We start from the raw sequence: 15,262 nt of genomic DNA, 5'->3' as shown, positions 1-15,262 counted from the left end.
TTGCACACCCTGTAATTAAAGCACATTGTTTTACTATGAGAATTAAGTGATACATAAAGCTTAAATAAAGTAAAAGCTTACTTTTGCCAATAGGAGATTTACAAACATCTATGATAATTATGTGTAAAAATAAAAAAAGGAGTTTTGACTTTTTTTTTGAATAATTTATTGTTGTCAATATTCTGATGAAAAAAAATTATAATTTAGTATTACTGTATTTATTTTATAGTTTATTTTACATTTCTATGATTTAAATAATAATTTCTTTTATTTTCTGAAACTGTTTCACGAGCCTTGAATTTTTGTTTGGAATGCTTAAAGCACACAAAAAATAAACTGTTTTTAAGTAATTTGGTATATGACTTCAGTCACATTATATGTGTTCAGAAACATGAGTTTAGGCTGCTCCCATATCTTACCACTTGCATGCTTTGATATTTTTTATTTTTAATAGAGAGAGTACAACCTTTTTTTTAAAAAGAAATTAACTATTGTTAATCTTCTAAAATAAGAACCATTAAGTATTACAAGTAATGTTGTTGAGAACATATAGAAACAATGTTAGTTTATGAAAAATCTTGTTTTGAACACTTAAGAAGTTGATTTGTATATACTTTTATAATATAGCAATTTTTTTATTAATTTCAGATGATTGGCATTGCTGGAGCAGCATTCTTTATTGATCGATTAGGAAGACGTTTACTATTGATAATTTCTGCATCACTCATGGCTATCTGTATTTCCTCATTTGTATTGTTAGAATCTATCTTTGTAAGTTATTTTGGTACATCTACTTCAAGTTACAGCATAGCAGTAAACATAAATATATAACACCATATGCATGATTGCCAGCACGTAATACAAGATAAAAAAACATAAATGATGCAATTTAACTTTTTTATTCTAATGGGACCAGGCTATTTTTTTATTTATATTTAATCACAAAATACCTACTTTTAAATGGAACAGAAGTGAAAAATCAACTGAAAATTTAGAATTTTACATATAAATAAATATAGGTAAATCACAAAAACAACTACAAAATAACAACACAGGATAAAAAAAAAATATTTTCTTTGTTACATGCATTCAATAAGGTATGTCTTTTGGTGTTTTTTATACTAATCTTAAATTTGCAAACCAAAATTTAGTAGAGGACAGGTTTTTTTTTTAATAAAATGGATTAAAAGAAAACCAGACTTAAGGATCTACATATCCTATAGTATGATATAAGTATATAACCTGACTTTTTAAGATCTACATATCCTACAGTATGATATATAGTTTGATATTATCTTACCTAATATCTACTTTTCTTTATTTTTCTCCAGAATTCAGTTTTTGGAATGTCCATTTTCAGTCTTAGTAATCAGCAAGCATATTTTGGCTCTATTTTCCTAGACAGCATGTTTCCATCATTGATATATTCTGGTGAAAATATTTACTATGCTCCTCATCACTTACATCACCAATGTTAACTAGAAAAATGTTTAAATATGAATATAATATTGCCACCAAGCACATTAATTTTCAAGAAGTTCACTCACCGATTCTATATAGTTCTCAGCCTTCTTTTTGTCAGGAATGATTTAACAATAATTTGAAATGATACCCGTGCTGCTTTCTCAAATTCATTCAAATTCCTGTCAAAGTCTAAATCCGTTCATTCGCTTATTATCTTTGGTACAAAAATATCCCATCTTTATTTTTGCCTCGCTAATATTGGGAAACTCACTCCTAAGGTATGAGAAACCTTGCCCGTTATGATCTATTGCTTTGACAAACATTTTCATCAAACCAAATTTTATGCGTAGCGGTCAAAGAACACACTCTTCAGATTCACAAGAGCTTGACAAATAACTTTTTCTGCCCGGCTATGAGTGCATCTCTCTATAGTCTTTTTTAATGTAATTTTTCCCTTCTTCTACTGTTCTACTCGCATAAGAAACAACAGTACTTTGTATAATCACGCTCTAGTCCTAAAACAATGACTATTACTATTACCTTTACATCTACACATATAGCCAACAAAACACTGTTCATAATGTACCACTGTCGATAAAAATGTCATATTGTCATACATCTTCTTCATTTGTGCTGCCTACGGAAGATAAATTGATGGTTTCTCATTTGCACTATGAAGGAGGGCTTTCAAACTCATTTCAGAGGAATCTATAAACAGCTTTCATTCTGCAGGATTGTGATACTGCTTAGTAAATCCAATAAAGAATTTATGTTATTGCCATACATTACATTATCTTGTAAAGATAACAGGTGCCGAAACTGAATCGTGGAAAATACATATTTTAATGCCACTTTTAAAGAGGTTCCAGCCTTTTAACTTAAATGACAGTAACTCTGACTGCACTTTAAACAAAATCACAAACCAGATCAATAAGTTCTGCTTGAATAATTTTGTGAGGTTCAGGGCTCTTACCTTAAAATTTGGATCCTCTTCTTCTTCTTCATTACTTTCTAAATCACCATAGCCAATCATCTTCAACATTTTCCTTTAAACTCCATGTTTCTGGTGGAAGTGGAACAGATAATTCTTCATTGTATGGAAAAAGTCTTCTGGCTGAAGAAAGACTAGAATATGCAACAGATTTCTTGAATTTACTTATGACGATTGTGATTTTTGAGATACAAATATAACAAACAGTCTGTCAACTGGTCTTCTTTTCATACCATAGAAACAACAAACGGCGTTGGCATCCGAGTTAGCGAGTTACATATAAAGTCGCACAGATATGAAGAGACAAGACTTGTCCTGATTTATTTTCACCCAAAATAGAGTTCATATTAGATTACATATATAGATTATACAACTATGAGGCTTTTTATATAAATTACTAATTCATAAAAAAACAAAAAAAATTCGCATTTGTATGAGATAAAATAGGAATAAAACAAACGACAAAATTTCTGATGATAATAGAATGAAACCGAATCTTCAATTTGGTTATTCCATAGCAAAAATAGTAATAGAATGACTATCAATTTTGATGTTAATAAAGGTTATTAAATTAATTAAATCTTATACTGATCATTTCTGAATAGTTTCACTCTTGAGCCATTTAAAAATGTCTTTAGACATTCATATTTCATTATTAATATAAACATTTACTCACAACAAATGTTACAACCGCTTAATCTTAATGGAGAAAATAGATTGTTTTAACAATTTCAATTTTTTACTACTGACAATTACAACAAAAAAAAAATAAGCCTGAAGACAAATTTAGAGGTAATATTTGTATTCAGTATCAAAAAATACACAACAATAAGCAAAAAATATCTGCAAACAGAACTCTTGTAGACCAGTATAATAACAGAAATGAGAAATATGCCATAAGTAAAACTTAGAATAGATAGATGATAAAAACAAATATACAAAATAATAAAGGGATGGCAGAAGAAAACATTCTATTTAATATTTAGAAATTAATAGAAGTAATAACAATCTCAAAAACTTAATGATGTGAAGAATACAATTGTAAAAATTCAAAAGAGCATTCAAGCATTCACAGTTACAAACTAACAAATTTCTTCAACTAAACTTTAGACTAACTAAAATCAATAAAAATATTTTCAATCTTGGTAGAAACAGTTTCACTGTGATGATAATTAAGTGCTGTGCAAAGAATTATGAAAATAATCAGATATAATAATAGTCAGAATGATTTTATAGGCAACCACATATAAAAGCCACTGCTTTTTATTTATGATTGCACTTATTCAATTACGACCATACTGAATCAAGATAATTTTTTTAATACTTTTTAGAAACTATGTGCGGTACAAATATTTCTTTATATATGTATATGATTTTATATAGAACACTTGACCTCTCTTAAACATTTACTATTCCAAAATCATTTCTAATTAGCATTATTGTGAAACAATAACAAAACATTTGTTAACAATCTGTCAAATGAATTTAATGGAGAAATATGAAATCTGCTACAGATTAAAATTGTAATTTACATTATAACAGTAAAGAAAAGAACAAGGTCATCGACTTATTCTGAACTATGATCTTCACTCACATTTGCCTGAAAATAACATTAGTAGAAGTATCCTCTATTGAAATGATTACACATTCATTCAGACTGGACCCTAATCTACCTGGATTAGTTGGCTGGTCTGTAACATATCATATCAGTTGGTAAACTATCCCAGTCAGATTTTAAATAATTACATTTATTTAATGGAAGATAATTCAGTTATGTTAAATAAATTTTGTTAAGACAAGAAATTTCAATAAGCTATAGTGAAAAGCTTTTTAGGATTTCTTAACTAAATAAGAACAAGATTTGGATGTTACCCACAGTAATTATTAATAATTTTAAATTACATTAATGATAATTTAAATAAACTGATAACTGGTATTTTAACTTCCTGTTTATTACAACTCTTCTTTTATTTTATAATTTTGTTTAATGAGAGTAAATGTTAATGAGATAAAAGTTAATCTAGATGCACATTCTAAGTATTTAGAAAGTTAATTTTTTAATTATTTTTTATTTATATACAGGTATCCCCTAAAGAAATGGAGAAACTTTCTGCACATGTTCTACTGGTGAAAATAGTGAAAAAAGTTCATATAAACATAGGTCTGGAAACGCTTTGTTTTCGAGTTATGGCTAGTGAAAGTTTCATCTGGGTTTTTCTTTAGTAGCTAGAAATCACTTGAATGCTAATTTCTTAAACTGGATGGACCAATCAATTTGACACCATGATCACCTGCTTAACACCACTTGATTGATTCATTTTGGTCATATGAGAACAATAGTATACCATGTAAAAAAGTTAATGCTGAGGAAGAGTTACTCATTAAAATGGGAAATGCTATTGAATCACTGGAAATATTTTACGTTGAGCAGAGTGCTGTGAGCATTGTTGAGGGAATTTCAAATAATTATTGTAACTGAGATTTGTTATTCTGTTATCATTTCATAAATTTAATTTTTTTTTTTTTGCTATATTAAGAGCCATGTTTATTACGTACACAAAGAATATGATTTTCTATCTATTTTTCTTCTATTTTGCTTCAATAAAAAACCCATTTTTAAAAGTCTTTATTTACTTTTTATTGATTGTATTTACATTAATTTTCTCAGAATTAAATTCTCTACAAGTTTTGTTACTAAATCTTCCACATTTATTAGTAATTTAACAAAGCTAATGTACTACAAACCTAAACAAACCTAAACATCCTGTTTTTCAACACCAAATTTTATGTTTTACATCGAATATCTTAAAAACTATTAGTTACAGTTCTGGGACATGTTTTATCCCTTTCCAAGCTCAAATTACATAGAGACCACCATCTTTACTTCTTAATTTTGGTCCCAAAAACTACAGTAATGTTTCTTTCATTAGAAGAGCTGAAATCCAAGTGAAACTTTCACTAGCCGTAACTCAAAAACAAAGCATTTCCAGACCTATGTTTAAATGAACATTTTTCACTAGTTTTGCCAGTAGAGCAGTTCCTGAAACTTTTTCCATTCCTTTGTTGGACACCTGTATAAAAAATTTAAATTACATTTTTATGTTCATCTATGAATTTGAAATAAACATAACATTTTTAACTAAGTTTAAAATTTCACAAAAGTAACAAAAATAGATTAATTAAACTTGAAGTAAATTTATAACACAGATAATTAAAAAATTCTTGAAATCTAAACTTCTAAAAGTAAATATAAAGTTTTATCCAAATTAATGAGCAACATAAAATTTATTATTTTTTTATAAACCATAAAATATGTAAATAAAACAGGATAGCTCATTTAAATTTAATGAGGAATTTAGGTCCACATAGGAATTTCAAGGCTAAATCGACGCATAACATTCTGCATTATCAATTTCAAAATGATCAACTAGAATTACAGTTTATTTGTAATTTTGAAACCAAATCATTAATTTCTTTTAATATTTTTAAGTCCACTGGTGTTAATTTCTCATTTCCAACATGCTGTCACCAATTGATGAAATAAATAACTTAAATAACATTTCTATAATATAAATCTCAGGTTGTAGATTTTTTAGGAGAAAAATTATAATTCTAGTCAACTGTCCATAGGAACATTGTCTAGAATTAAAAGTCTAAAATAATAAAATATACTGTGTTCAGTGTAAGAGCTATCCTACCTGTTATTTGTAGTAGTGAGATTTTACTGCAGCGTGGCAATTGTGTTAGTGCAGTAATGTACTGGGTAACTCAATTTTTTAGTCCTCACCAGTATTTATAATACATTCATTCTTATATTATTTACTGTTATTTATTTTGTATGCATAACTTTGGCACAGTCTACTAATATGTCACTTGGTTTGTTTACAACAGGATAACTCTAAAGTAAATCAAATATATCATATTTTTAAATTAATTTAAAAATTTCTAAAATGGAGTAAAGAAACATTAAAATGAAAACCACTTAACAGATTATTAAGCCCAAACAGATAGTAAATTTATTCAATTGATAAACTTTTTTCCTCATAAAAATAGCATGACTCCTATTGTTATTACTCCTAAATTGGGTAAGGTATTTGCAAGATGATATGTTAATTTTAAGTTTGTTTTTTTTATCTTCCTGTATGGATAACAATCCTCTATTAGATAATGAACTGTATCATTATTTCTGGAATAAGAGGAGCACATATCATCATGCTGCATGTAGTATACATAGAGAATAAACTTCCAAGTTTAAAATACCATTACCACTCAAAAAATAAGTTCAAACAAATTAGGGATCTAAAGAATTAGAAAATAGGTAATGTTCTGTTCTGCAGGTATATAAAAAAAGTGTATAATCTTATAATAAAAATGTTCTAATTCAATATGTAAACATGCAAGATGTAAGTCATTAACCTCCAGATTGGAAAATAAAATTACATGAGTAGCTGAGCCTTATTTGTTAAAAATAAGATATTATTTTCTGTACAGTTCTTGCAAAATGATCAATTATCATGTAATATCTATCTGAAAAGAAAGAATTACATTGAAGTCATTAATTACAAATATTGAACACCAACCAGGGGTAAATGTGAAAAACATTTACCAGTGGTAAAATTGGAAGGAAGGATTATGTTCAAAAACTGAAGGAAGGATTTATAATAATAACAACAGAATTTATAATAACAGATTCAAGAGATGTAAAAAAAGCTTCAGAAAATCTATTTTGTAGTGTAAGTTCATAATATTCAGAGAATCAACTCATGCATTTATTGTTTTCAGTTACCTAAAGAATATAAATCAAAACTGGGTGTACAGCTACAGAAGAAAACTATAATAAAGGCCAAAATTGCATAAAAAGAATTAGAAAAAACATATATTTGTCATAAGTTCTGAACTAAGAGGTCTGTTAATAAAATTATGAGATAGGTTCAGAAAAACTTTTTATTTACAATACAATTATACATGGACTCTATCATCTTCAAAATAGTTCCCTTGGTAAGCCACGCAACGCTTCAAATGGTTTGCCCACTCTTCATAGCAGTGTTGGAACTCAGAAACCGGAATATCTTTCAGATGGTCAGTTACTTTTTTTTTGTTTTCTACTGTTCCAAAATAGTATCCTTTGAGGTGTTTTTATAAAGTCAGGAACAGGAAAAAGTCGCGGCAACTCAAGTCAGGTGAATAAGGAAATGGAGGAACTACAGTAATGTTTTTCTTTGCCAAAAACTTATTAATTGATAGTATAGTCTGACAAAGTGCATTATCATAATGCAGCATCCAGTTGTCTTTGATGGCTGGTTTCACACAGGCAACTCTTTTCCACAGTTTTTCAAGAATTTCTCAGGTAAACATACTGATTTATAGTGTGTACTGTAGACAAAAACAATTCCTTATGGACAATGCCATTACTATAAAAAAAACAAATTAGCATGGTTTTGATTTTTGATTCGCCCATTTTTGCTTTTTTAGGACGTAAGTGATTCCTGGCCATCTGAAAATGCTTTAAACCACCTAAAAACTTCTATCGACCTCCCTCGACGATACACCAACTGCTCCCAGTGGTACCCATTGGATGGTAATATTTTCAAGTGCCCTCAGAGCGCTGTTCGGAAATTGGTGAGGGGGTGCAATGGGGTGCCTCCGTAATATCTCGGCAACCTTTCGTCTGATTTTCACGATTCAATTGGCGTAAATATCAGCAGGTCGAGCGCTAACTGTTTAAAGCATTGGGTACACCTTTGATCGACCGGAAATTAAATCGTTTAGCCCTATGTTTTGATTGCATTCATCCACCGTAAAACCATCCGATCTTTCGCTAAATATGCTCAAACCTGTGTGCCAGCGCAGATGTAAAGTATAAACTTATGAAGACTAAAAAGTAGAACATAAGAAATATGTAAAAAAATGTTAAAACATCACTTTTAAATTACACACACTAAGAGTAAAAAAATAATTTTAGGACGGTATCTGAGAATGTATTTGACAACAAGATTTGATAATGATATGTAAGATTATGTGGAAATCATAGCTTCAAATTAAAAATTAGATGTTTTTGCCAGTTTTTTTCTTCTGCGTGATGAATGGCCTGAGTGGAGTGTAAACACGCATAAGTAAACATTGGCAAAAAAATCAAATTCTTAATTTGAAGTTATGACTTTCACATAATCTTACATAACATCATCAAACAAAGCTTATTGTCAAATCCATTCTGAGATACCGTCCTAATATTATTTTTTACCTTTTAGTGCATTTAATTTAAGAGTGGAGTTTTTATTTATTTATGTGATTTTTTCTTCATAAAATAATGAACTATAACAAAAAAGTAGGCACCGGAATGTATCAATCACTAGTGGAAAATTCTGATTCGTTAGTATCAATTTCTAGAGTTAAATTTCTAATTTAACTTTCGTTATATCAATTTTCATCATTCAAAAGAGAGTATTTTTACACAAGAGGTAATTAATTATTAATACCTAATCTCATTCCGAGACGCCGCCCGCCAGGGCAACCCGCCCGAAGGGCCTAACTGCGAAGGCGTGCCCTAGGCACGCCCTCTGCAGCTAGTACGTTGAATAACGTTATTTTTTATGTCAGTAAAGGTTATTTTTTATGTCATTATACCTTATTATAAACAGTACTGGCTGAAAATGAATGACAATAGTACAATGAACTGTAAGGTTTTACAACATAAGAACACTATACGCCTTTTCAGTCATACAATTGATTCCAACCACGTTAGTAGGATGAATTTCAATATTACGTAACATTGTCAACCGCTTTCACCAACCATATACTTCTGAAGTACTACTTACTGTAATTTACTTTGCAGTGTCATGAAAGTTGATTCATTGTGAAAGAACTTATTTAAAATATTACAATCTTAAATGTAGGAAATAACTTTATCTTTATTGGGAGGTCTATTTGTTTGAGTATTTAGATACATGAATGTTTAAATCTGAGACCAAAACATTCTAGAAGATGTGTAGCCAAAGTTCAAAATTGACATTAAATTCAACGACTTCTTAAAAAAAATAATAAATGAAAGACTAAATCATACTAGAGTTTAAATATTACTAATTCTAGATATTATTATTTTATTTTAGGGTGTAACTTCAAAAACAGTAGAAATATCCTTCATTACTTTTTATATTGGTTCATTTTCATTTGGTGTTGGTCCTGTACCTTGGGTAATTATGAATGAGTTAGTTCCTCATCAGCATAAAGTAAGTACATTTCACAATAGCATTTAGTAAAAATTAACATTTAATAAGTAATATTTGAGAAAATGATAAAAGTATATGAAAACCTTTCACTTGAAATAAAATAATTTCATTCATTTTCCTACGTAAACTGTTTTGGCTTGCACGAGCTGTAATTGAAAATTTTCTGAGTTAATATTTGTCATTTGTTTGTCATAGTTAATATAGTAAATATATTCACTCTAAAATATTTACAAATTTACCTCGTTATCATTTAATCTGATATAAAGTTTATGAAAGTCCAACTCCTTGTTTGTCATAATTACAGATGGACAAGGCTACCTGTAAAGTTATTAGGGGACTTGGAGTGGCCCTGGACTGGTTTGATACCTGAGAATGATCTTCAGGAACTTTGTAAAGTGATGGGTGGCTAGTAAGGTGATAGTGAAGCTAGTAATAGATAAACAATGTGCTTTCAAAAATGAAACACAAAAGGCAGTAAAAAATGGAAATGAAACAATCATTCAAAAACATTTGAACAATCAGTATTAGGAATACTGATTGTTCAAACAACATTTGGAAAAGTATCAAATATAGATGAATTGAAGAAAAAGAGAAAACTGGATTTGCGGACTAGTAGAAACAGAATGAATGCATGGAGAATGGAAAGAACTAAGAGAAGGAAACAATTTATATTGAATAAGGGGTGAAATGGAGAAGTAGTTATCAAGTAGCAGACAGATGGAAACCCAATTAGGAAATAATAATGATTAGATGATGGAAAAATGATAATAGGGGAAAGGATTTACAAATTTTATAAACATGTACTCTGCAAATAGCTTCAATTAATATGCTTGACCTATGGTTCTTGCATTAAATGACCCGTTTTATTACGTTTTCCTTTTTTATATCAGACTGGGTAAAATACCATTTGAACATCTGAATATATTCTTTCTATTAATGAAGTAATAAATATGACAATGATGTTAAAAGATTTCATAATGAACAAGAAGATAGGGAAGAGAGTAGAGTATTTCAAAACGCATAGCGATAGATCATTGTAATAAGGATAAAATCAAAACCTAAACCGACAACGATTGTTAACGTCTATATGCCTACAAGCGCCAATGATGATGATGAGGTAGAGTGTGTATACGAAGAGATTGATGAAGCAATTAAACACGTAAAAGGAGATGAAAATTTAATAATAGTTGGAGATTGGAATGCAAGCATTGGAAAAGGCAAGGAAGGAAATATAGTGGGTGAATATGGGCTGGGCTAAAGGAATGAAAGAGGGGACCGACTTATAGAGTTTTGCACAAAGTATAATTTAGTAATTGCCAACACCCAATTTAAAAATCATAATAGAAGAATATACACTTGGAAAAAGCCAGGCGATACTGCAAGGTATCAGATAGATTATATCATGGTTAAGCAAAGATTTAGAAATCAACTCGTTGACTGCAAAACTTACCCTGGAGCAGATTGATAGCGACCATAATTTGGTGATAATGAAATGTAGATTGGGGTTTAAAAACCTGAAGAAAAGGTGTCAGATGAATCGGTGGAATTTAGAGAAGCTTGAGGAAGAGGAGGTAAAGAAGATTTTTGAGGAGGACATCGCAAGAGGTCTGAGTAAAAAAGATAAGGTAGAAAATGTAGAAGAAGAATGGGAGAATGTTAAAAAGGAAATTCTTAAATCAGCAGAAGCAAACTTAGGCGGAATAAAGAGAACTGGTAGAAAACCTTGGGTTTCAGACGATATATTGCAGCTGATGGATGAACGTAGAAAATATAAGAATGCTAGTGATGAAGAAAGTAAAAGGAACTATCGGCAATTAAGAAATGCTATAAACAGGAAGTGCAAACTGGCGAAAGAAGAGTGGATTAAAGAAAAGTGTTCAGAAGTGGAAAGAGAAATGAACATTGGTAAAATAGACGGAGCATACAGGAAAGTTAAGGAAAATTTTGGGGTACATAAATTAAAATCTAATAATGTGTTAAACAAAGATGGTACACCAATATATAATACGAAAGGTAAAGTCGATAGATGGGTGGAATATATTGAAGAGTTATACGGAGGAAATGAATTAGAAAATGGTGTTATAGAGGAATTTGAGGAGGATGAAATGGGTGAAACAATACTGAGATCTGAATTTAAGAGAGCATTAAAAGATTTAAATGGCAGAAAGGCTCCTGGAATAGACGGAATACCTGTAGAATTACTGCGCAGTGCAGGTGAGGAAGCGACTGATAGATTATACAAACTGGTGTGTAATATTTATGAAAAAGGGGAATTTCCGTCAGACTTCAAAAAAAGTGTTATAGTCATGATACCAAAGAAAGCAGGGGCAGATAAACATGAAGAATACAGAACAATTAGTTTAACTAGTCATGCATCAAAAATCTTAACTAGAATTCTATACAGAAGAATTGAGAGGAGAGTGGAAGAAGTGTTAGGAGAAGACCAATTTGGTTTCTGGAAAAGTATAGGGACAAGGGAAGCAATTTTAGGCCTCAGATTAATAGTAGAAGGAAGATTAAAGAAAAACAAACCAACATACTTGGCGTTTATTGACCTAGAAAAGGCATTCGATAACGTAGACTGGAATAAAATGTTCAGCATTTTAAAAAAAGTTAGGGTTCAAATACAGAGATAGAAGAACAATTGCTAAAATGTACAGGAACCAAACAGCAACAGTAATAATTGAAGAACATAAGAAAGAAGCCGTAATAAGAAAGGGAGTCCGACAAGGATGTTCCCTATCTCCGTTACTTTTTAATCTTTACATGGAACTAGCAGTTAATGATGTTAAAGAACAATTTAGATTAGGAGTAACAGTACAAGGTGAAAAGATAAAGATGCTACGATTTGCTGATGATATAGTAATTCTAGTCGAGAATAAAAAGGATTTAGAAGAAACAATGAACGGCATAGATGAAGTCCTACGCAAGAACTATCGCATGAAAATAAACAAGAAGAAAACAAAAGTAATGAAATGTAGTAGAAATAACAAAGATGGACCACTGAATGTTAAAATAGGAGGAGAAAAGATTATGGAGGTAGAAGAATTTTGTTATTTGGGAAGTAGAATTACTAAAGATGGACGAAGCAGGAGCGATATAAAATGCCGAATAACACAGGCGAAACGAGCCTTCAGTCAGAAATATAATTTTTTTACATCAAAAATTAATTTAAATGTCAGGAAAAGATTTTTGAAAGTATATGTTTGGAGTGTCGCTTTATATGGAAGTGAAACTTGGACAATCGGAGTATCTGAGAAGAAAAGATTAGAAGCTTTTGAAATGTGGTGCTATAGGAGAATGTTAAAAATCAGATGGGTGGATAAAGTGACAAATGAAGAGGTATTGCGGCAAATAGATGAAGAAAGAAGCATTTGGAAAAATATAGTTAAAAGAAGAGACAGACTTATAGGCCACATACTAAGGCATCTTGGAATAGTCGCTTTAATATTGGAAGGACAGGTAGAAGGAAAAAATTGTGTAGGCAGGCCACGTTTGGAATATGTAAAACAAATTGTTAGGAATGTAGGATGTAGAGGGTATACTGAAATGAAACGACTAGCACTAGATAGGGAATCTTGGAGAGCTGCATCAAACCAGTCAAATGACTGAAGACAAAAAAAAAAAGTTAAAAATTAAAAAATTTTGCAGTACAATGTAAATTCATATTAAGTGTTAAATGAAATGCACGCAGGTGTGTTCAACTGAGTTATTGATGGAGTTATTTGGGATGTACTTTTTCAGATATCTTTTATGTGTCTTCTTATTAGTGATGCCATAAGCATCAGATAGATAAGGCTCACATAAAAACCTTTCAACAGAAAGACTCATAACTTTCTACCTGATCTCTTCATTAGGAAATAATCAAGAAAGATAGACAGAGATTAGTTAGAAGACTTCAGTAATTTTAACAAAATTATGTGTCTTCTTATGTGTCTTCTTCTTGGATGTTATAAAATGATATCTGAAGGTATCAGACAAACAATTATCAAAATAAGGCAAGGGTTCTCAAAAACCTTATATCTGACCTGAAGGATATTACTTAAGAATGATGTCAGGAGTCAAGTAAAAGCTCCACTAGGTAATGTGAAAATCTAGAAATAAGTAGATATTTCCAAACAAAACTGTTTTGTACAGGATTGATATCAGAAATTTATTTTAAAAATAAGTAAAATATCTTAAAAGTTATTAAAATAACTTTGATATCTAATAATTTTATGAGTATCTGTAAAATAAATTACATACGCTGTCATCCTATTGACTTGGCAAGTTGAAGTTTTTTCATTCTTAAAAATAGTTGATATTTATAATGAAAATAATTAATATATTCCTCTTTTCTAAATTTTTTTTAGGCAGTTTCAATCACAGCAACTGTGTCATTCTTTTGGTTTATGTGTCTTACTGCTACAATAAGAAATATTGCTGTATTCAGTTATGAAATAATACCAGCTTTTATATATTACATTTTGGTATGCATAGGAATTATAACACTAACAGTATTTATAATACCAGAAACAAAAGGAAAAGATTCAGATACAATAACTGTAATGAACATAAAAAATATTTTTTCACGAAATAAAACCAACATAATTAATTATTAATAATAATATTCAGTGCAATTAAGTTAAGAATGTATTCTTTTTGATAATAAAATGCTAGAATTAGATATACTGGTCTCTGGTTTGTTTTTTGTGAAGACATTTTTCATCTGTGATCTCATCCAACTCATCTTCCTCATTAAAATATATATCCACTTGACAGACACCAGAATAATAAAATAAAACCTATATTGTATAGTTTAAAGAGTACACTGTTTTATTTTCACAAATTTTGTATTTTGGTGTAATGGTAGTTAAAAGTGTTGCAGCAAATGTTGCGAGTACATCACATAACAACAAACTGCTAATGATGTTTGTATTAGAAATAAATCATTTTATTTAAATTGAATGTAGAAATAATAAATATTAACTGCCATTACCTGTGAATTAGAAATCAATAATTATTTGTGTTTTTATTAATAACTAAAATGTAATAATATTATATATGCAAAAAACAACTGTCCTTAGTATTTACGTTTCTTGTATTATTACATAAGAATGGTGTTTTTTACTCTCAAAACATAAGAAAAAAAATGAACAACTTAAATGGAGTATCTATGTTTAAAAAAATCCACTTATTTAAAAGATTTAATAAAGTAGATACGATGGAAGAGATTATTAATAAAAAAACACCAGACCCTTGTCAAGAATCGAATTGCAGACTACCTAATCTAATAGTCAACAAGCTAACCTAACCACTACATTACCTGGCAAAAGAACTAAATTTTTGGCAATTTCTTCTCTCACAAGAGATCAAAAAGTATAAATGTACTATTTCAGACAAAGTGAAGAAAAAATAAATATAACTAAACAGTACTTTAATAAAAACGCAACCTCCTGTATCAAACAGACTTCACAGGGATGAAAGGTAATCTTCAAATAAATTAGCTATTCGTATTTACCCTTCATATGTAATTCATTTAGTTTTAAATTATAAAAAATAAATAAGTGTTCGGAAGTAAGATGGCAACCGCACACATTGT

General features: G+C 29.7%; 1 protein-coding gene across 5 annotated transcripts in view; it reads left to right on the top strand.

Moving 5' to 3' along the window:
• The window catches only part of LOC142318192 (facilitated trehalose transporter Tret1-like), an 80,935-nt gene extending 66,588 nt beyond the window's left edge, over positions 1-14,347 (top strand). For 3 of the 5 annotated variants that reach the window (XM_075354757.1, XM_075354748.1, XM_075354765.1), the window contains exons 7-9: positions 649-771; positions 9,562-9,681; positions 14,034-14,347. In XM_075354757.1, the coding sequence (XP_075210872.1) occupies positions 649-771; positions 9,562-9,681; positions 14,034-14,282 (492 nt within the window). In that variant the 3' untranslated portion in view covers positions 14,283-14,347. Of the gene's footprint in view, positions 1-648; positions 772-7,237; positions 7,396-9,561; positions 9,682-14,033 lie in introns of those variants that run through there. The other 2 variants (XM_075354772.1, XM_075354779.1) reach the window with 2 other exon arrangements.
• Positions 14,348-15,262: the final 915 nt, after the last annotated feature.

Source organism: Lycorma delicatula, chromosome 1 (assembly GCF_047948215.1).
Source record: "Lycorma delicatula isolate Av1 chromosome 1, ASM4794821v1, whole genome shotgun sequence".
Lineage (NCBI taxonomy): Eukaryota > Metazoa > Arthropoda > Insecta > Hemiptera > Fulgoridae > Lycorma > Lycorma delicatula.
Note: the sequence above shows the minus strand (reverse complement) of the source record. Positions and strands in the feature narration are given on the sequence as shown.